At 39.3% G+C, this 23,543-nt stretch overlaps 1 protein-coding gene across 1 annotated transcript in view; it reads left to right on the top strand.

Annotated features, from left to right (window-relative positions):
* mtcl2 (microtubule crosslinking factor 2) overlaps positions 1 to 23,543 on the top strand; it is a 107,901-nt gene that overhangs the window by 40,807 nt on the left and 43,551 nt on the right. The window contains exons 4-5 of the mRNA XM_072241881.1: positions 17,982 to 18,044; positions 19,277 to 20,563. Of these exons, the coding sequence (XP_072097982.1) occupies positions 17,982 to 18,044; positions 19,277 to 20,563 (1,350 nt within the window). The remainder of the gene's footprint in view (positions 1 to 17,981; positions 18,045 to 19,276; positions 20,564 to 23,543) is intronic.

Raw genomic sequence — 23,543 nt, 5'->3', positions numbered from 1 at the left:
AACAGAGATGCGGAGAAATTACTTTAGTCAGAGGGTGGTAAATCTGTGGAATTTGTTGCCATGAGCAGCTGTGGAGGCCAAGTCATTGGGTGCATTTAAGGCAGAGATAGACAGGTTCTTGATTAGCCAGGGCATCAAAGGGTATGGGGAGAAATCAGGGGAGTGGGGATGACTGGAAAAATTGGATCAGCCATGATTGAATGGCAGAGCAGACTCAATGAGCCGAATGGCCTATTTTTGCTCATATATATTATGGTCTTATGGTCTTTCCACATATTCACTGAGATTTTCATATTCTAAAAGGACTGAATGGAAAAGAGTTTGTCAGACATATTCAAGAAAGTCCTTAATCAGTACATGAAGTCCCAACAAGAGAATATGCGATTCTTGATCTCCTATTAGTGAATGAGACAGGGCAGATGGCAGATATTTGTGTAAGGGAACACTTTGCATCCTGTTTCAAGGTAATTATGGAAAAGGATAGATCTGTTCTATGGACAGGGGTTTGAGATTGTAAATTGGAGAATGGCCAATCCTGATGGTATCAGAAAGGATCTGGCAAGGGTAGATTGGGGCAGGCTGTTTTCTGGCAAAGGAACACTTGATAAGTGCAGGAAAACACCCAGTAAGAGATCAGGAGGCTAAAAGAAGGCATGGGGTTGCTCTAGAGGACAAAATGAAGGAAAATCTCTCAGTGCTTCTACAGATGTGTTAAGTGCAAAGAATTGCAAGGGACAAAATTGGTCCTCTGGAAGATCAGAATGGTAACCTATGCAGTGAAGCCAAAAAAGATGGATATTTTGCATCTTTATTTATTTGAAGACAGATACAGAATCTATAGAAGTGAAGCAATGCAGCATCAACTTCATGAACCTAATTTTTACAGATTACAGAGGAGGAGATGTTTGCTGTCATGAGGCAAATTAGGGTGGATAAGTCCCCAGGGCCTGACAAGGTATCCCCTCGGACCCTATGGGAGGCAAGTGCAGAAATTGCAGTAGCTCTAGCAGAGATATTTAAATCATCCTTTGCGACAGATGAGGAACTGGAGGATTAGAAGTTGGCTAATGTTATTCCATTGTTTAAGAAAGGCTCTGAGGATAAACCAGGAAATTATAGGCTGGTAAGCTTGACATCAGTAGTGAGAAATTTATTGGAAGGTATTCTAAAAGATCAGATACGTGAGTATTTGGAGAGACAAGGACAATTAGGGATAGTCGGCATGCTTCATGCCTCTGTGTATGGTAGGTCGTGTCTAATCAATCTTGTAGACTTTTTTGAGGAAGTTACCAGGAAATTTGATGGAGGTAAGGCAGTGGATGTTGTCTACATAGACTTCAAGGCATTTGACAAGATCCCACAAGGGAGGTTGGTCAAGAATGTTCAGTTGCTTGTCATTCAAGATGAGGTAGTAAATTGGATTAGATATTGGTTTTGCACGAGAAGCCAGAGAGTGGTAGTAAATAGTTGCCTCTCTGACTGGAGATCTGTGACTAGTGGAGTGCCGCAGGGATCGGTGCTGGGTCCATTGTTGTATGTTATCAATAGCAACATTCTGGATAATAGAATGGTAAACTGGTTCAGCAAATTTGCAGATGACACGAAGATTGGGTGTGTAGTGAACAGTGAGGAAGACCACCAAAGCTTGCAGCAAGATTAGACCAGCTGGAAAAATGGGCTGAAAAATAACAGATGGAATTTAATTCAGACAAGTGAGAGGTGTTGCACTTTGGGAGGACCAACCAATGTAGGTCTTACACAATGAACGGTAGGGTACTGAGGAGTGTGGTAGAACAAAGGGATCTGGGAATGCAGGTCCATAATTTATTGAAAGTGGTGTCACAGCTAGATAGGATTGTAAAGAAAGCTTTTGGTACTTTGGCCTTCATAGATCAAACTACTGAGTGCAGGAGATGGGATCTTGAGGTTATCTAAGACGTTGTTGAGGTCTAATTTCAAGTATTGTGTTCAGTTTTGGTCACATCCCTACAGGAAAGATGGAAATAAGATTGAAAGAGTACAGAGAAAATTTATAATAATATTGCTGGGACTCGAGGAGCTGAGGTATGAGGAAAGATTGAATAGGTTAGAACTTTATTCCCTAGAGCATCAAAGATTGGGGGAAAATTTGAAAGAGGTGTAGGTAGGGTAAATGCAAGCAGGCTTTTTCCACTGAGTTTGGGCAAGACTACAACTAGAGGTCATGGGTTAAGGGTGAAAGATGAAATGTTTAAGGAGAACATGAGGGGAAACTTCTTCACTCAAAGGGTGGTGAGAGTGTGGAATGAGTTGCCAGCACAAGTGGTAGATGCAATTTTGGTTTAAACATCTAAGAAAAGTTTAGATAGGTACATGAGTGGGAGGGGTACGGAGGGCTGTGGTCCTGGTGCAGGTCGATGGGACGAGGCAGTTTCAATAGTTTGGCCAAAGGGCCTTTTTCTGTGCTGTAGTTTTCTATGACTCTTAAGCTGGAAATCTGAAATGAAATAAGTGCTGGAGAAACTGAGTAGGTTATGCAGCTTCTTTGTAAAGAGAAAATTGGTTGATATTTTAGGACAGAGATCTTCTATTAGAACTCATGGTCAAAGCAAATGTTTCCTTAATGTTTTGCAGTTGTTGCCTGACCTGATGAATGTTTCTAGTGATTACTTTAGTACTGAATCAATTATCAGCTCTGCTCTTACAATTAAAATTCTCAAATTTTATTATAACAAGATATTGTGCCTTCCCTTAACTGCCTTTGCTCCTGTTAAACAAATTAACCTCTCATCAAATAGTTTGTTTTCCAACACTTCATCCCCATCAAAGGGGGGGCATTATTATAACTTCTTGTTGCAATTGGATTGCCTTAATATTGTGCTGAGTAGAAGGACTATTGTTTAGTGATGCTTATACAAAGTACTGTTATTGATCTTTTCTGCATTAGAAGAAGTACATGATTGTCTGAACATTTGAAGGAATGAGGCAGGTAAATGCCAATTCCTGAAGTATTTTGCATCTTCTTTGGAGCCATCCAAGAACTTGAGTTGGTTGTACATTTGTTCCCATCTCATGCAACAGACAAATGAATTACTATACAGTTTTTATTGTTATGATTTGCTGTACAAAATAAAAGAAAACTTTGTTCAGCGCAGACTGAGGTCCAGATGGGACGTGTTTTCAGGCCATTTTTCCATTGTTTGAAATTCTTGGGTAACATTATTTCCACTAGAAAGCTTCATGTGCATGCCATTTAGATTTTATTTTCATTTTTGTGTAGCTGTACCCTCCCGATTCAGCCAACACCTGACATGTCAGTCACCTCTATGTATTGTCCATATCCACCACTATCCCACCCTCACAGCAGCATGACTTTCCCCATTGTTCCCATTTCCTATTCCTCCAAACATTTACCTCTCAGGAACTAGTTGGCAAGGCAGTTTGCCAGTTCCCCACCCACCGTTAATGTTGCCTTTGGCCATTTAACGGAAATGACCCAAAACAACACTGCGCCCTGCTTTTTCTTCCTCCACCCTTCCCCTTTACAACAATGCCTAATGCCTGTTTTGGGAGGCTTGTACAAATGCAGCCATCTGCCGATTTTGAGAGTTCAAGGGAGTATGAGAAGTGCTAAAATGACATAGAGTAACATCCTGTCACCTTGAAGACATTTGTGTCACTCCATGCTGTTGTTGAAATGAAGGCACTTCATTAAATATTATCTGTTTCTTCTCATGCTTTTTTAAAGTCAAATATGTGATATGGACATCGCTGTCAAAGTAAGCATTTCCTGTTTAATATGCTGACACCTATGAATTGACAGCCTACACAGTACTGTAGGAAAGATTTAGGCACAGGTATAGTGTCTATAAAAAGAATTTGAAGACCTATCCACGCAGGCTTGTAGCTGTAATTGCTGGAAAAGGTGCATCTCCCAAATACTGACTTGAAGGGGGTGAATACTCATGCAATCAATCATTTTGTGTTTTATATTTCAAATTAATTTAGATCACTTTGCAGAGATCTGTTTTCACTTTGACACGAGTCTTTGTCTGTTGTTCAGTGTCAAAAACAAGCCAAATTTAATCCACTGTGTTTCAGTGTTATAAAAGAATAAAACATGAAAATTTCCAAGGGGGGTGGGAGTGAATACTTTTTTATTGACATTGTATGCAGCTAATGTGCTTAAGACGTTTGCTCAGTACTGTATTGTTGATGTGGAGGGGAGAGCGAGTTTATAAATCTGGCGGGATCAAAGGATGTTGGGAATGGCAAGGGTGGAGCACTGCAGGAGTGGTGTGGGAAGGGTGGCAGAGAAGGTGTGCCGGGGCAAGGGGAGGCGCAGGTGTAGACACACCAATCCCTGAGACACCAGGCAAGATGAATTGATTCCAAACAATTGGTTTATTGATCATTACAGAATATCTCTCTGGTGCGTCCTGCTCCTTCCCCTCTCCCCTCCCCTTTTCCCAACCATGATTCCCCTCTACTGGCCTCCTTCCCACTCTTAGTCCACAATAGAGACCCATATCAGAATCAGGTTTAAGATCACTCACGTCTGTCATGAATTTTTTTTTGTGGCAGCAGTACAGTGCATACATAGAATTACTACAGTACTGTGCAGAAGTCTTAGGCACCCTAGCTCTATCTATCTATCTAACTATCTATATATATGTGTGTGTGTGTGTGTGTGTATATATAAAACATTTTTTGTGTTTAGTTTGATTGGTTTGTATATAATGTCTTGCGCACGAAGTTTCTTTAGAAATCTTTTGTAATCTACAGCGAACCTAATGTAACAAATGTAAATACTTTGCTGGAGTTAAATGGTTTTCTAAAACCATCCCTATTATAAATGCTGGGAACTAGGAAATGGGAAAGTTAAAGAATGAAATAAAGGATTTTTTTCCAATTGTATATTTTGTGCGGTAATCTGTCACTGGTGGTGGTCTCCTGTCGTCCAGTTCTAATGACATGGATACAGGTCTCATTCTAGTGTTCCTACTTTGAGAAAGTAGAAACACTACTTTTTTCTGTTTTCGACTCCTCCACATTTTCGTGATCTCCTTTTACCCACTTTCCTTATGCCTCTATTGACAGCTTCCTTTTTGCAGCACTTGAAAGTTGAGATAGATTACCCTAACATTTACAAAGGAAATATCTCATAATGCACAATGTAACATCAATTATTATTATTAAACTATCACAATATTGCACAAAATGTTAGTAAACTGGCATTCTGGGCACAAATTTATATGGTCTGGTGGGATAGTTTTCTGCACACAATATTGTTTAAGGTAATAAATGTGAAGTGGTGTATTCATTTTTGTATCAAAATAAGACTTTTCCACAAAAGGATGTTTATAATATTTACTTTAAAAAATTATGTAGCTGTCATCTAAGCAACAGTGTTAAATTGGCAGCAACAATTTTGTGACAGGAAATGACCCCTTCAGTTTAAGGAAATCTCCTGTGTTCAATATACAGACTGCAAATCAATAGAACTTCCTCAAACTTTCCAGCCCAATACCCACTCTGGCTCGCTACTCTATTTTAACAAAGCTTGCTTGATTAACACCACTTCCTGGCTCAATTCAGAGCAATTTTGATAATATTAACCAAACCTTTAAGGAGATTTTCTCAGAGAGCTTTCACAGACCTTATCTCATTTACATCTTTTTGTATTTAAGGGATTTCTTTTCTTGTTTCGTTGATAAAACCATGACTTGGCAAAGCCTTAACATTTGAACAGTAGGAACTTTACCATAGTCTTTCAGAAGGGCATATTGTTAGTGTATTAAATGAGCGATTCAGCAAAAGCCAGCGACTGGTGGATAGCCGAGATGCTCAGGAAGTTGAAATCCTCACTTCAGATTTTTATTGCTACCCTTTGTATTGGTTACTGATCTCTTAAGAAAAATTATAAAACGCTGTCCATTGCATGTACTGTTACTTGTGTAACTATGGGATTATGCGTTGATTGTAGCAAGTCTGCCAGCATGAGGTGTGCTCATAGGAATGTGCAGCAGCCCAACCTGGTTTATTGCCCATAAGACAATTTAATTTTAAAAGTTTGTTAACATTTCTTCAAACCCACTTTGTAGCTCTCATGGATGAACTGAGTGGCTTGTGGGCCCTTGAAGTATGCCGGCATGTTATTTGTGGTTGGTGGTATATATCTCAGCTACAGAAACTGCCCATTTCTTTGCCATTAACATTAAACAAATAGTGTACCTGGAATTCAGTGAATGTCTTCATCAAAAGTGGATTCAAACTCAACATGAACAGTGCTTTACTTCACCAGGGAAGTGACTTGAAGTTTTTGATTCCTTAGCTGGGAAATAGGAAGTTGAACTGTTGTGGAAATGGTAGTAATGAGGTCAATGAAGCAACCTGGGGTAGAGACCCTCTACTTAGCACCTCTGTGATTTATATCCCATGATGATGCTCTTCCCCAAATGTCATCACCACTGTCTGGTTTGCCTATTTAAAAACACACGAGTTGTTGGGACATTATTTACAATCAAGTTCGTAATGTGAACCAAATAAAGGTGGAAGGGGGCAGGGAGGGCATTTGGTTGAATCAGTGGTTGTTCTATTTTCTGAGTTTAATTCTGATGACAATAATAAAGGCTTTGACAAAAAGTCCAGTCTTTCAGAAATTACGCAATATCAAGAAAAAAAAACAGCTAAGTTTTACACTGTTGTTTGGATTTCCAGCATCTGCAGATTCTCTCTTGTTTGAAGTAAATTTATTTTCAAAGTATGTATATGTTGGCATATACTATCTTGAGATTCATTTTCTTACAAGCATTTACAGGAAAAATACAATAGAATTTACCAAAAAAAGTGTATATAAACAGATAAAGACTGCCAGCCGAAGTGGAATAGAAGACAAATTGTGCACAGAAAAATAACACTGAGAACATGAGCTCTAAAGAGTCCTTGAAAGAGAGCCAGTAGGTTGTAGAATCAGTTCCGAGTAGTGGTTTGAATAAAACTAGAATTAAAGGCAAATTGTCAGAGAAGAACATTGAATATTATTTGTATTCCTCTGAGTATCTCAGCCATGGTATTAAAAAATCCTGCTCCTGGCATACAACCTACCCACCTGGCATTTAATTTAAGTGGCTATCTTCACTAACGTTGGGTGAGAGGGCATGCATATTATGTGAGGCATCTCTCATTGAGTCTCATATGAATTCTGTTCATGCACCAGTGTATAAGCTATAATTTTAAATTGGCTGTCATTCTCATTATGTTTTGAAGATAGCAATGATTCACGTTCTTTCAAACAACCTTATCACAAGGGCACAATTCGCTCTCAATGTCAGCGTTATAGTTCTCCTTAAGTGAACCAAACATCTAGGTTTTAGGGTGATCATTTGAAAACTTTTAGTTAGATGACAAAGTGCATTAGAACTAAAGCTTTTTGGCAGCAGTGGCTTACTGTAAGGATAAGAAAGGAATAAGTTACATCTGCAAGGCACCACATCTTGTCGTTATATACATCCTAGAACACAATATATGTTATGTTTGAAGTGAAGCTAAACTGCTATGTAGCAGAATTTACACATCAAATGAAGTTTATGCATTATCCTTTCTGTAGAGCATATGACAATTCCATTAACCATAAGACTTGGAGCAGAATTAGGCCATTCAGCCCATTGAGTCTGCTCCATGAGGTACTCTCAAGATTCTAACTCAAAATGTAAAGAGGAATGATGCTGTAATTCAGTTTTTAAGCCTTGTTTTATTTTACAGAATTCCTTTTTTAAAAAAATGGGGGACATGGAGGCATATATCACATTTGAGAACTTAAAATTGCATGACTCAGTAAGGAATATTGGCTCCAGTTTGACGGGTAATTTACAAAGAATAATATAACATATAGTTCCACACATAAGGTCACAGGAAGCAAGAGGGAGTATTTTTGCAGCTGCAGGGTGGAAAAAGAAGCTATTTATCTCTGGTGTTCACTTACCAAGTTCATTAAAGTATTTGTTTCGGTCTCTTCTTGCTATAATTTGAATTGATAGTTAAATGCTGTTTCCTGTTCAGGTTGTGAAATTATAATTGGTGATGGATCCTGATGGTGTTATGAAAAGACCCTGTTTAAAATAACACCCATATCTTTAAGTCCAAGGTCAGTGTATTGGTTCTCCTGATCCTGAGTGACTCAACCTAAAGCTAATCCAAGCCTGTGGAGATGTTGTTTTTATCTACAACCAGAAGCTTTGTCCAGCACGTGGGGAGGATCATGCGGTCCATTACCATTGTCTGGCCCTGTAGCCTCACAAGATCTACTTTGGTGCTGTCTTTCATCGTGCTAGTTCCCACAAATCACTAGGATAGCTGCAAATCCTGATGACATCGTCAGCAAAAGGTTACGGGTATGAGGGACAACTCTGGAGGCTGCAGCTGCAGGTTGATGGTAGAGCTTAGTGTCCTCTGGACTCCAACTAGTCTTGAAGTCAGATGCATAGGGTTGAAATGCCCAGGGACCATGTTGGACTTGGTCCAGGCACCTCTGCCCAAGTTAAGATCTAGGTCTGCACCTACGTCAAAACATGGATGTACTGCACTGGCAGGTACAGGTCTGTCCCTGTATAACTACTAGTGGGTATGTTTAGTTTACTGTATAAACGGTGCTTGAAAATGTTGGGAAATCTAAAATAAAAACAGAAAATATTGAAAACACTCAACAGGTCTGGCAGCATCTCTTTCCATAGTTGTTTCCTGAATTGCTCAGTGTTTCCAGATTGTTTTGTTTTTATTTTAGAGATACAGTACAGGTAGACATGGACATTTTTCCACTTGACACTAGAATGACGGTTGATATGATAGAGAAAGGATAAGTTGACCACTGTATGGTAGGGATACAGTACTGGTGAGAGAGTGTAGAATTCTGAGGCACACTGTTGAGTGCAGGTTTCACTGTGGGTCTACAGAGTTAATTTAGTAGTGTAGGTTTGGGGTTGAAAGATTGCTTCAAATATCAGTCCCTTGTTTTACTCTTATTGTAAACAGGTGTGAGTTTGTGAAAAAAGGATCCTGTGGTGGGTTTGGGGGGACTGATGCAGATTCAAAATCAGGTTTGAACTGCAGAGGGTAGGCAGGAAGGAAATGGGTACCACTTCCTAAATCTTGGGAATGGGAAACATCAGCCCCCCGAGAGCAGGCTGTGAACAACCAATTTAACACCAAGTTAACTTTTAATTAGTTTGAACTGTTTAATTTCGCAATGTAGAGTTATTTCTGCTTCAGTAGTTCCACATATGCCGGCTGGTGGTGTAGTGGCGTTAGCCCTGGACTTTGAGGCAAATGGTCCTGAGTTCAAATCTGGCTCCTTGCATGCTTTCCATCCGTGCTGGGTTGAGTGTTGAGCTCACAACTCGGCCTCATTAAAAAAACAGTCAAATGCTATAGAAACAGCGAAAATGCCCTGATGCACCATAAGGTGTGAAAAGGAACAACAGTAGTTCCACAGAATCAAGTTTGAACAAAGGCAAAACAAAATGCTGAAAGTACATCAGACCACTTCCACACTGAAAGTTTCTGATGGATGGCCACTTGTTTGTTCTCTTGCTAAGACATTGATCTGAATCTTTACCCCGTACTTCTTTCTTCAAATACTCCCTGACCTGCTGACTATTTGCTGACTTTTGTTCTTGTTTTTCTGGGATATGTTGAAGTCACATGAAGGAGCACAAGAGATGTAGAGGTTTGTGGTGACAGCATGAAGCCAACAAAACAGCAGTGAGGAGACTGAAATTGGCTTCCAGGACAGTGGAGCTGGTGTCTTTAAAAGTGTCTAAAAATATCAGAATTATGTATAATTAAAATATTTTTCTCTTGTCTTACTTTGGGAGGTGGTTTGGATTATAAATCTGGCCTTCCACAAAAATGTTGCCCATCGCTGATATAGAAAGTACTAAATCTCTAAGTTGTTATTTAATTGGAATTGTAAACATTGTGGTCTAGGTACATGATATTGGCCAAATTTGAAAAACTGCTGCTATTTTTACTTGGATAAGAAACCCTTGGTTTATGGGTACTTGATAGTCTGTTAGATTGTTAGGCCACTTTCATGTTACCATGTGAACAGACATAACAACATGTATTCAACCAGAAAGACACTATACCTAACATTTACTGAAATTGCTGACCGAACTGCAAACTGAAGTATAGTAAATTTACAGAGATACATCTACACAATGCCATTTTCTTGCTTAGTCCTGGGGAATATTGTGATACTATTGGGCATAAATTCTAGCATGTGAATGGAATATGCAACTGATCTGAACATTATCATTGATCTCTGTGGAGAGAATTTCTAAAGCAGCGTCTCTGGAATCTGATAATCTTTGTGATTTTCAAAGAGCTCGAAAAAAGCGACGTAATGGACTTTAACATCATACCTCTTCCTAGAAACGCTGCCTGGCCTACTGCGTTCACCAGCAACTTTTATGTGTGTTAGTTGTTTGTTATGTCTCTCCGCTCGCTGGGAAAACGGATACACTTCCTTCTCCCTTATTAGGGAAAGAGAGAGCCTGTGGTATGTTGTATACCGGGTGAAACGTGAAGTCTTTGGGGTAACTGCGAGTTTATGCCTTTGCTCAAGCTTGAGTGCTTGGTGGCGGGTGCCGATACTTTTTTTTTGCTTCTGGGGGGAGGGGGGATTGTTGCTTGCTGCTGCTTACACGCGGGAGGGAGGAGAGCTGGGGGAGACTTTGGAGTTCTAGCATTCAACTGTCATTCATTCTTTGGGGCACTCCTCTTCGTGGATGTTTGTGAAGAAAAAGCATTTCAGTATGTATATTATATACATTTCTCTGACATTAAATTGAACCTTTGATATTTTAACATCTGAACTTTGATTTTATTCAAACAAAGTTGAATTGACTGGACTCCAAGATCCAGGTGGTAAATGGGGAGCATTTCATTGTTACTTCTCAAATCTGTATCTATGAATGATGCATTTGATTATTGCTGGTTAGTAGACTTGCCCTCAAATAATTGGTTTGGAATTCTAAAGTTCAGAGTTCAAAAAGTTCAAAGTAAATGTTATTATCAGAATACATATATGTCACCACATACAACACTGAGATTCATTTTCTGCAGGCATGCTCAGCAAATCTATAGAATAGAGGCTATAACAGGATCAATGGAAGATCAACCAGAGTGCAGAAGATAATATACTGTACAAATGCAAATATAAATAAATAGCAATGAATAATAAAAAATTAAAATACAAAATAAATAGTCCTTAAAGTGAGATCATTGGTTGTGGGAACATTTCAGTGGATGGGCAAGTGAGTGTAGTTATCCCCTTTAGTCTGAGAGCCTGATGGTTGAGGAGTAGTAACTGTTCTTGAACATGGTGGTATGAGTCCTGAGGCTCTTGTACCTTCTACCTGATGGCAGCAGCGAGTAAAGAGCAGTACCTTGGTGGTGAGGATCTCTGATGATGGCTGCTGCCTTCCTGTGACAATGTTTCATGTAGATGTGCTCAATGGTTGGGACGGCTTTACCCTTGATGTACTGGGCTGGAATTGCTACCTTTTGTAGGATTTTCCCTTCCAATGCATTGGTGTTTCCATACCAGGCTGTGCTGCAGCCAGTTAATCATCTACACGTCTATACAAGTTTGATGTCATGCTAAATCTCCGCAGGCTCATAAGCACCACAAATCTTTAATGATGCAGCCAATCATTATTTTCTTAAGAGTACTACATGCACAAAGAAAATGTCTGACTGCACAGTTGTGAATGTTTCTGATACTGGATAAGATATTTAGTTCAGCTACCTTGTGCAGATTTTTATAACTTGTATTAAATTTCTCATCGGGGTTTGGTGGTGATTGATATTTCAGGAATATGTGTGTCATTTGGAGCTGTATGTGTTTGTTTGCAATTTCCCATCTATCGTCTAGTTCATTGAATGAGCATTTTGATGATTATGTGAGTAGATTTTGGTTTTAAGTTGAAACCTTTTAACATCATCGCATAAGAATGTATGGAGAAAATTGAGCAATTTTCTGAGGTCTGAGCCAAGCTGACATCTCAAAGCTGTTGCTATGTAACTAGGGAGATGAAATCCTCATTTAACATATAGCAAGATGCACCAGTATTATGCTTATTATAAATTGTTAAAGATTTCATCACGTATTTCTCAGGGAACAAAGATATTTATAGCTTATAAATTCCCAAGTGTTCTGTTGGTTATTTTTATTTCTTTTAGTTGCTGTTGAAACTTTAAAGTAACACTGAAAAAATGGAACAGCTTGGTGATAATCCCTTTTTAGACCGGTCAATTAATGGTATGATTCCCATTATCAATTGTCTGATCATTAACAGCTTACTATTTTGGGCACCTTTAACATAGCAAAATAATCCAAAGCACTTTGCATTAGTGTAGTCAGACAAAATGGCCAAAGGAAAAGGCAGCATCAAGATGGGTTTCACACAGCAGCTTGAAATTGAAGAGGGGGTACGCTTTGACATGAGAGATTTTTGGGTAATATGCTGGAATGGATTAAGACTTTGTTGACTGGTAGGTAATGGAGAGAGCAAACATATGGGACTTCCAAATATCGACAATGTGACTATTGTGATACCACAGTGTGTGGGCTCTGGTTCCTCACAATATACATCATGGACTTGAATAAGGAGCCAAATATTCTTCAATTTGTTGATAAACCATAATTCATAGGGGTGTGAGTTGTGAGGAGAAATCAGAGAGGCTAGCTTAGGCAGGTATAAGTATAATGGTTACAAAACACAGTACTGTACAAGGATAAATGTGAAACTATCCACTTTGAAAAGAAATAAAGAATAGGAGAGTATTATTTAAAAGGTGAGAATTTGCAGAATGTTGATGCACAGAGGGACCTGAATGTCATTGTACTTCAATCTCTGAAAGCAATTTGTTACAGAGGCAAATAGTATATTGGCGACAGAGTCAGAATCAGGTTTAACATCACTGGCGTATGTCGTGAAATTTGATGCTTTGTCTCGGCAGTACATTGCTATACATAATATTGAAGAACAACTATGAATTTCAATAAGAAACAAATAAAAAATTAAATTCTATAAGTAGTGCAAAAAGAGAGCAAAAAAAAAGGGAAAAGATATATTGAGTAAAAAATACATAGGTTTATTGTCCGTTCAGATAACTGATGGGCAGAGGGGAAGAAGTTGTTCTTAAAACATTAAATTTGTGTTTACAGGCTCCTGTACCACTTCCTTGATGGTAGCAGTGAGAAGAGGGAATGTCCTTAGTTATGGAGCTCCTTAATGATAGATGCAGCCTTTTTGAGGCATCGCCTTTTGAAGTAGTAACTTTCTGCAGCTTTTTTCAATCCTGTCAGTGGCCCTTCCAAACCAGAGAGCAATGCAACTAGTTAGAATGCTCTCCATGATACATCTGTAGAAATTTGCGAGAGTCTTTGGTGGCATACCAAGTCTCCTCAAAATCCTAATGAAATATAGCCACTTGCCAGTCAACAAAATCTCAAAATCATTCAAGCATATTACCCAAATCGCTCTTCCCAAAACCTCTTCCCCTCTTTGTAATTGCATCAATATTTTGGGCCCAGATAGGTCTTTGGAGATATTGCCGCCCAGGAATTTGAAACTGCTCGCTCTTTCTGCTGCTGATCCCACGATGTGAACTGGTGTGTTTTCCCTTTCTGAAGTCCACAATCAATTCCCTAGTCTTACTGGCTTTGAGTGCAAGGTTGTTTTTGCAACATCACTCAACAAGCTGATATATAAAATAGTGAGCAGTGGGCTAAGCACACATCCTTGAGCTGAGTCAGTGTTGATTGTCAACAGGGAGATGATATTTCTAATCTGCACTGACTGGATCACCTGGTGAGGAACTCAAGGATCCAGTTGCAGAAGCCCAGGTTTTAGAACTTATTGATTAGTACTGAGAATATGATTGTGCTGAACGCTGAGCTGTAATCAATAAACAGCAGCCTGACCTAGGTACTTCTATTGTCCAAGTGATACAAAGCCGGGTGGAGAGCCAGTAAGATTACATCTGCTGTAGACCGTTTGTGGCAATAAGCAAATTGCAGCTGGTCCAGGTCCTTGCTTGGGCAGAAGTTGATTCTCGCAATGATCAATCTCTCAAAGTACTTTGTCATAGTAGATGTGAGTGCCACTGGGTGAAAGACATTGAGGCAGCTCACCCTGCTTGGAGCCTCCAAATGCAACAGTGAGAGATTGAAGATGTCCTTGAATACTCCTACCATTTGGTTGGCAGAGGTTTTCAGTGCCAAGAACACCCATCAGGGCTTGACACCTTGTGAGGGTTTACCCTCATGAAAGATGTTGTGACATCAGCTTCCAAGACAGGGATTACAGAGTTAACCGATGCTGCAAGAGTTCACACAGTTGTAGTTTTATTCTCCCTTTCTGGAAGCTTTGATGAAAAGGACAAAGTTGTTTTGCTACAGATGACACATGAATAGTGTGTACAGTTTCATTCTCCTTATCTAGGTAATGGTATATGTGTCATAGAGGAAGTATAATGCAGATTCAGTAGAATGAATCCTGGAATGTTGGGACTATAGTACAAATGGAAAATGGGTTAACTTAACTGGGTTAGAGGAATGAGAGGTGATCTCATTGAAGTAAATAAAACATTAGAAGGACAGTTTCCTTTATCAGGATGTTTAAAGCAAGAGCTCATTGTCTCCAGATATTGGTGAAGATATACTTAATCACTTGGGGAGTGATGAATTTCCTACCAATAAAAGGCTATGGAAGCAAAATCACTGAATATTATTTAAGAAGGTTTGTTTGTTATGTGCCGTGTCGTATGACGTGGGCGATCATGGTCTTTCCATGACGATGATTGTTCTTAGCATTTTTTTCTACAGAAGTAGTTTGCCATTGCCTTCTTCTGGGCAGTGGTTTTACAAGATGGCTGACCCCAGCCTTTATCGAGAGATTATCTGCCTGGCATCAGTGGTCACATAACTAGGACTTGTGATCTGCACCAGCTGGTAATACAGCCATCTACCACTATGGTTTCATGTGACCCTAATTGGGGTGGCTAGGCAGGTATTACACCTTGCCCAAGTGTGACCTGCAGGCAGACAGAGGGAAGGAGTGCTTTATACCTCCTTTGGTAGAGAAGAATCTCTACCCCGCCACTCAAATTTAAGAAGGAGGTAAACAAATTTCTAAACACAAGGTGTCATACGTATGTGAAGAGAGCACAATGTGACATTGAGAGAGAAGCTAATCCAGAATTGTCTTGAATATCTTGAAGACCAGATGGCCTGCTGTTGCCTATTTTTTTTGGCTTTTGTCTGAAAGAATTTCCAGAGCTTGGGGTCTGGTCATTGAATGCAGTGATGACAAAGAAATTGGTAAGTTCAAAGTAGGTGAAAAGGAATATAAAGTAAACAGCACCAACAAGGTGAAGAAAACAAGCAGCAGCAAAATAATGCTGTGATTTGAACTTGAAAGATTTCTTTGAAAAAGACACTTGGTAAACCAAGAACCATTGTCTGTCATCAGACACAAAGATGATAGACAATTGTGACAAGAATATACATAGATAAGATGTTAGCTGTCCTGTGTGATCAGCAGTTGGTCTGCCACCTGTCTTCAGGAGGGAGAGAGAGAGATAAGGGAAACAATGGAGCAGCATTTGGAGATGTGTAATGAAGGGACGGGGGAGAGAATAACAGAAGGAGAGAGCTGTCTAGAGTGGCCCCCCTTTGAACCCTGAACTGTTTGAAGTGATGAGCAGGCGATATCCCAGCAGGGGGATGAAAAGGGACAGGTTCGCTAAGGCAGGACACACATGACACCCGAGGTAACGAGACCCTGGAAGCGGTGCGCCTCTCACAAGTCGGTGGGAAACTTTTGGACGGCTGATCGCGGGATCAAGCCATAAACGCACAGGGTGGAAAGGCACGATCGGCGGGAACCTGGTGTGTGTCCACCCTTGCCTGGGTGCCAGGTTCAGCGCAGGGAAACGATCGTATCTGGAAACGGAGGGGTCACGGTCGGTGACCTCAGATGACATCACAAAGGACTCGCCCGACAGCTGACTGCAAAGGTCTGTGTGTGGAAGCTGTGTTGGATATTCATTCGTTTTGCTCTCTCCTCCCCCCCCCCACTGTCCATCGGCATGGCAACGATTACTGCGAACTGAACTAAATTGAACTGAACTTTGTGTCACTTTGAAACTGGTCATTTGCCCCTAGACAACGATAGAGCTTGATTCATCCTGAATTCTGTGTACATGTATGTTTATCATTGCTGAACTGTTGCATTCATTATCCTTTTGATTAGAGTACTGTGTTGCTTGTTTCTTTAATAAAACTTTCTTAGTTCTAGTAATCCAGACTCCAACTGAGTGATCCATTTCTGCTGGTTTGGCAACTCAGTTACGGGGTACGTAACACAATGTAATGAGAAAAAAATACCTTGAATCTTCTTTTGACCCATGTAACAATAAAGCAGTGCCCATTGATATCTGTCAGAAGCATTTTCTTATGTGCACCTTAACTTATTGATCAAAACCAGTGATTGATGTTCTTTTTGCAGTAATAGGCGTAAAACATTCAATACTGTCCTAATAAATGAATCGTCTCAGTAGGAAAGAATTAAAAGTTTAAATAAATATTGGCTGTAACATTAGAAATGAAAGGGAGGAGCCTATATGTGATGAAAGTATTTCTTCCATTACAAACCAGTAAAACGTTGAGTTGTTGGAATGATAACAAACCAAAAGGGATGTCTTAGTGTTTTCAGAACAGAGTATAATACAGTTAATCAGGCACAATGGGGACTTTCCAAACTATCATTACCAAAAACTGGATTTTACTCCTATCACACATAAACACACTTCATTCCCTTTTTTTTAAAAGATGTTACACTGCAGCATAACAAATTTTCCACTAAACCCCGTGAGTTCCAGGGATTGTGGGAACAGGTCCCTAGTGAGCTTAAGGGAAATGTAGAAAACAGAACTGCATGAATCAAATGCCTAACAATCAGGATTTCCAAACAATAAGACAGCAAATTATAAGAATTTTACACTGCTGCTCATTTTGTTTCAAAATAAGTGTGTCATCATCAAAGTGTTAGGCATTACCTGGTTGTGCTTTTGAACATCACTAATTACCTGCACTGCATTTTCTCTGTAGCTTTTGTGCTTTATTCTGCAGCATTATTGTTTTACCTTGTTCTACCTCAATGCACTGTGATTTGATCTGTATGAAGCTCTTCACTGTATCTCAGTGCATGTGACAATAATAAACGAATACCAATGTATTTTTGGTTATAAAGTCACTTTCTTATATGATTAGAATTATGAAGATGTGCTTTTAGTCACTGGCTCTTTCCTGAAGTACCAAAGCAGCTGTTACTACTCAATAACACCATGTGGATTTCAGTGGGAATTGACAACTCAGATTAATTTATGAACAAATCAAAGAAACTTGTTTATCCAAGTTCAAGTGCATCTTGATTGACAAATATTTAGTCCAATTTTGTATTCTATCCATGCTTACAGATGCCCGTGCCAATTAGAAAACTAAATGAATTATTATATTACATTCAACCAGAAATAAATGGTGATGATTCTCTTCCTCTAAAACAGGGGTTCCCAACCTTTTGAATGCCATGGGCCAATACCATTAAGAAGGAGTCTGTGGACCCCAGGTTGGGAACTCCCGCTCTGCAAGAACCTGATGAGCTAATACTTATCCTTTCAGCCTTTTTATCTCCTCCCTGTTCAGTGAGTGTACACAGTGTAGCTTGTGTCTGGCTGGTATCCCTATTTAAGTGATCTGCCTGTTACAGATAACCGTATGCTCAGATGATTTTGATTTCATGAAAGCAGGGGACATAGTTTGTGGAAAATGAGCAGTGGACAATTGATTTGGTGACTTTTGTGACATTAAATCCATTGATATTAAGCATTTACAAATATAATGAAGCATCCTTTTTTTAAAATCTTCTTTCCAGAATTCTTTGAAGAAGAGAAATAGCCGTGTCACCACAAAACAAGAAAAGAAACCCTTGCCACAGGTACAGTTTCACAGACAGAAATGGCATTTTACATATTTTTTCCAGTTGTACAAGCTGTATGTGGGACTCTTTCTTTACCCTCCAAGTAGACGAGACAGCAGCAGTTATTTACAGTCTGCATGTATGTAAGCTAGTTAAGGTGCTCATTGAATTTATCTGTTAAAATACATGTAAAGAAAACTGGAATAAAAGTGATGCCACGGACTTGTAATTAGAAGGGTAATTGAAGGGATTATCTTTAATAGTGGTGTAATATTTCAAGAAGTTCATTGCCATGTCATCCTGGTAAAGTGACTGCGCAAACTGAAATGGACAGATGTGATTAAGTGTGTACTCATGTCCATATCTGGAAATATTCTTGTGCATACCACATTACAAAGGTTTTCACTGCCAGTAGTACAGCTGTTGCTGGAGTTCAGAACCTGCTAGCAGCTGGTCAACTGGTTCCGAGGGTACTATGTTTCGACAAGCTACTTGAAAATTTCATTAAAATACAACAATGGCATGTTGCCAACAGTTTTGCAGTTTAACAAAATTATCAAATCTTCTAATTACAAGAATGCTTAGGTTGCAACATAAGAAGTTCATTTGCCCAAATGGTAGGAATTGTTGGTTGAGGTTAGGAAACCATAGAAAAATGCCTGCGAACTTTTGCTACAGGATCATGCCTTCACTTTTGCAAATGAGCTGTTTCACACTTATAATGAGATGGATAGTCTGTAACTTGTTGGCAGTGTTTGTATACTCCTTTTGTTACATTCAGCAGGTTAAGACAAGCTCCTGATCTCAGTGTTCTGTTGGTTGCTTACACAATAGTACAGATTTTATTTTTTGAATCTTTTTCAACAATACTTCAATTAAGGCTTTGCATAAGGCACCTTTCATGTTTTTATATATGAAGATGACAAGAGGGTGCTGTCTTTCTCTCCCTATTCTGTTTTTCCTAACTATCTTGTCAATGCAGGTTTGAAGCCAATTAGCAGATGAATGGTCTGAGGAGCTGATTTCTTATCCTCTCCTCAGTTAGCCTGCCCCTATTTGTCCATGATAGGACATTGGCAATATTAAGATGTCAGTGATACACTTTATTTTGCAATATATTGTTCTTCTTAAATGCATTCAATTTGTTTGACAATTGAAATGCTGAAGGATTTGGCAGCCTGCTTTGAACTGTTAAGCATTATTTCCTGGTTCATGTGAATATTGATATTTATCTTTATAATTTATAACAGGAGGATAGTGCTGACCTGAAGTGCCAGCTCCATTTTGCGAAGGAAGAAGCTGCTGTGATGTGTAAAAAGCTGACCAAATTAGTAAAGGAGAATGAAAACATGAGAGAGGAACTGGTGAAGTACAACTCTCTCTATGGTGATTTAGATAACTCAGTGTCTGTTACTGATATTGGGGAGTCTCCTCATGTGAGAGAAGCCGAACTAAAGCTCCATCTAAAGTTGGTTGAGGAGGAAGCCAACATTTTAAGCCGAAGGATAGTTGAACTTGAGGTGGAAAATCGTGGACTCAAAGCTGAAATGGATGAGATGAAAGGTCACTGTGAGAAAGAACCCTTAGGCCAGGACATTAGACTGGGAATCACCTGCACAAGCTATGGCGAGTTTGGGGAGAACATTGGAGAACTTCGGCGTCAACTTCAGTTTGTTGAAGAGGAGGCAGAACTCCTGAGGCGATCCTTGATTGAGTTAGAAGACCAAAATAAACACCTCATGAATGAACTAAACCATTACAAAAGTGAGTGTAATCAAGAGTCAGCGTGGTCAGACAGTTGTCCGTCATTGAACGAGCCTTCCCAAGAAGAGCTTGTATCAGCAAGACACCAGATCACTGACCTCAACGGGAAAGTCAAAAAACTGGAATATGAAAATCGTGTGCTCGTTTCAAACCTTCAGCGTTACGACCTGGCATCTTACCAGTGCCAAAAGTGTTGCAAAGAATTTGATACAGAGGCTAGTGACTCTTTAAATATCTCTTCATCGCAGCCCAGAAGAGAAGTACCAGTAGGAGGAGAAAATGATCTGAAGGAAACTCAAGAGAGAACCTCTGGAAGTGGGAGCAGCAGAACTGCTGATAATGATGACTTCACTGGTCGACTGGGAACAAAAGATCTTGAAATTCTGTTTGGTATTAAAGATCAAGCTGAACTTGTTAGCGAGGTAATTGATCTATTAATCTCAGACACAAGTGGAATTGTTTCTGATGCCAGGCTTAGTTCAGCCATTGATACACCAACACAGTCCTTCAAGGAGAACAGCAGGGAAGCTACCAACATCAGCGATCCTAATTTAATGAGCAGCATTAACTCAAGGCTTCTTGGCTTAAAGACCGAGTTGGCGTCTGTTACAGAGAAAATTGATAGGCTCAGTGAAAACATCAGAGAAGAAAGTAGGAGTTTGTCCCCTTTACCCCATCTGACAGAGTCAGCAAGTTTCTTGTCCACTTTGACTTCAATGTCTCAGGACTTGCCCATGGATTCTGTAGGAAAAGAATTTTCGGCTGATCTAAAGGTAAAAATATTTTTTTTGCTCTTAATACCTGTGGCAACATCTTGGTTTGTCATGTTACATGGTGTAGTGACCAATTAAGAGAAGTTTTCTAATACTGTTCCTTAATTTAAACTTTGGTGGCATTAACAGAAAAAACTAACAACACATTGCATGCAACAAACACCTTGAATCAGCATAGAGCTTTGTACCAATGAAGTGTGCATGGTACAGGAAGATGATGCATGTATACGAATAGGAAATGTATAAATTTCTAGTGAGTTGCCAGGAATCGTTAGTAAAATCTGTTTTAGATTTTAATAACTGTGTTGGCAAAAGTAACTCTTGAGGTGCATTACTACTGTTGCTAAATTAAGTATTGTTTGTGGATTAGATCTTTTGTTTTAGACGGTCATTTCTTTTAGTTACCAGCAGTTTGATTTCAAATGGATTGGTCTCAGTGCTCTGAAACCTGTGCTGTAATCTTCAGTGTAAGTTTCTGGATCGTAGAGTGTGCTCATGTCATTTTACAAATTTGTGCTCATGTTGTGGACTTCTGCTAGCTAAGCATGCAGATTTGGAATTTGGGAAAATTGGCATTTTTAACCAAATTCTCAATCTATGCTTTCAGCAGGCAGAGTTCAATGAGTAGACCTCAAGTTTGCAAAATGACCCTATGTTTGTACATCAGAGCCTGACTTCCCTTGACGTACATTCTGTTTATCTCATGCCCACGTACATCTTGCATTTAAGTTTGTGTTTTCTTAAATTCAGTGCTGAAGCTTCCCCATCAACCTAGAAAATAACAAATGGGATACAGACCCGTGCATAATGCCTGACATGTGATTAGAATTGTTTCAGCCAGTGCTTGACTTCGAACACAAATGTTCAGATTTAACTATTTGCATTTTTCAAACTCTCACGTAAGCCCGATGCAAATAAAACTGGCTTCCTATATTAATCCTTTGATTAAAACAATTTATTAATTACTCAATGGCAACTGAAAATACATAAAATTTTTATTCTCTCATCAATATGTTGAGGTTCAGCCTCAAAATTTTGCATTAATTACAATTAGTTGTAATATAAACAGGTTCAGATGAAGCAAAGATTTAACTTTGGGAAGGCCTGCACTGGCCAGTATAGTGGAATGAAAAGTTTTTCTGTAATTAACAAATAAGGGCAACAGGAAAACCAGATATTTTTCATTCTTCTCCATGAATATGACTCAATTAACAAACAAAAGCCAGTTAAGAGACACTCCTGTCACAGTAGTTAAAAGGCAATATCCATCTCCTGTGAAAGTATGATGCCTCTATTATTGAGATTACATAACTCAGCATAGACCAGGGATCTTACTTTATTGATGGCTTTTCTTAGGAGACATGGCACCCAGCCTTAACTACATGTTAAGGACGCGACAAATATTAGTACGGTTAAAGATTCTATGTCTCTTCATTAGCTCGCATAGACCCTGAATTAAAACCTGAACTTTATTTTATTCTGTCAAAAGATACAGCTGAAATACCAGCAAAATTTAGTAGCATTTCAGCCGTTAAAAAAAATCCAAGATCTTGTCATTTTGTGTCATGTATGACAGGGGCAATCATAGTCTTTCCATGACCATGATTATTCTTGGCAATTTTTTCTACAGAAGTGGTTGCCTTTGCTGCCTTCTGAGCAGTGTCTTTACAAGACAGGTGATCCTAGCCTCTACCAGTACTCTTCAGAGATTGCCTTGTGATATGCACCAGCTGCTCATATGACCATCCACCTGTTCCCATGGTTTCACGTGACCCCGATTGGGGGCTAGCAGCAGGTGAACAGAGGAAAAGAGTGCTTTACACCTCCTTTGGTAAAGACGCATCTCTACCCCACTATCCAGGGCCTGACTAAATTAATTACAGAAAAATTCAGTAATGTTTGATCAGCAATTACTCCAGTTCATGCATTTGATCACAGTTAGATGATTTATATAAATAATGTTCGCATGAACATTATATGATGACAGACTCAGTTACTCCTGTGCTCAAGTAAACTTAACATTTACTGTCGAGCTGCATTTGAACGATAGCCATTTATTTAAGGTGGTTCAGAGTGAATGGCACTCTTGGAATTGTTTCACAGCATACAGTCAATACCTTCAAGAGAACAATTAATGAAGATAAAAGAAATAGTGGATGATGCTTTTTGATTTTAGTTAAAGACAGCCTAAAATCAATCATTAGAATTGAATGAAACTGGTATTCTTGCTACATTCCCTGGCTGACCGAAATATATACTGGCATTCCAAAATCCTACCTTAATCATTACATTTTCTTTGTGCTTATTTTGGATTTTATGTTCTAAAGTAAAAATACTAACAGGTTCTAGCTCTACACACAAAATGCTGGTGGACAAACTGAGCAGGTCAGGCAGCATCCATGGAGAGGAATAAACAGGTTGTTTCAGACCGAGATCCTTCATCAGGGCTAGCTGATATTTTTAATGCAGAGAGAAAAGTTTTGCCATTTACTTTGTAAAGTAACAGAATTCAAATCTGTTTTCGCTTTTTTTAGCTAATTTTAAATGCCATTGAGTTACTTTTGATAGATAGATAGATAGATATACTTTGTTAATCCCGAGGGAAATTTGTTTTCGTTACAGCCGCACCAACCAAGAATAGAGCATAAAGAGAGCAATACAAAAAAACCCAACAACCAAACACCAAAATGCAAACTATGCCAGATGGAAAATAAGTCCAGGACCAGGCTATTGGCTCAGTGTGTCTGACCCTCCACAGGAGGAGCTGCACGTTCGATGGCCACAGGCAGGAACGACCTCCTGTGCCTCCAAGTGTTGTATCACGGTGGAATGTGGCCGAAGTCCAACAGTAAAAAGTTCAATATCCAGTCTGCAAACACGTTCCTCGATCATAATATACCCCGGATTCCACCATCCGTTGTTAGCCAGAACAGTAAGCACCCAACTCCTTTACGCTTACCGCTCTCAGTGCACTTCCGGT

Source organism: Mobula birostris, chromosome 2 (genome assembly GCF_030028105.1).
Source record: "Mobula birostris isolate sMobBir1 chromosome 2, sMobBir1.hap1, whole genome shotgun sequence".
In the NCBI taxonomy this organism is placed as follows: domain Eukaryota; kingdom Metazoa; phylum Chordata; class Chondrichthyes; order Myliobatiformes; family Myliobatidae; genus Mobula; species Mobula birostris.
The sequence above is the reverse complement of the archived record's forward strand: the minus strand, read 5'-3'. Positions and strand labels throughout refer to the sequence as shown.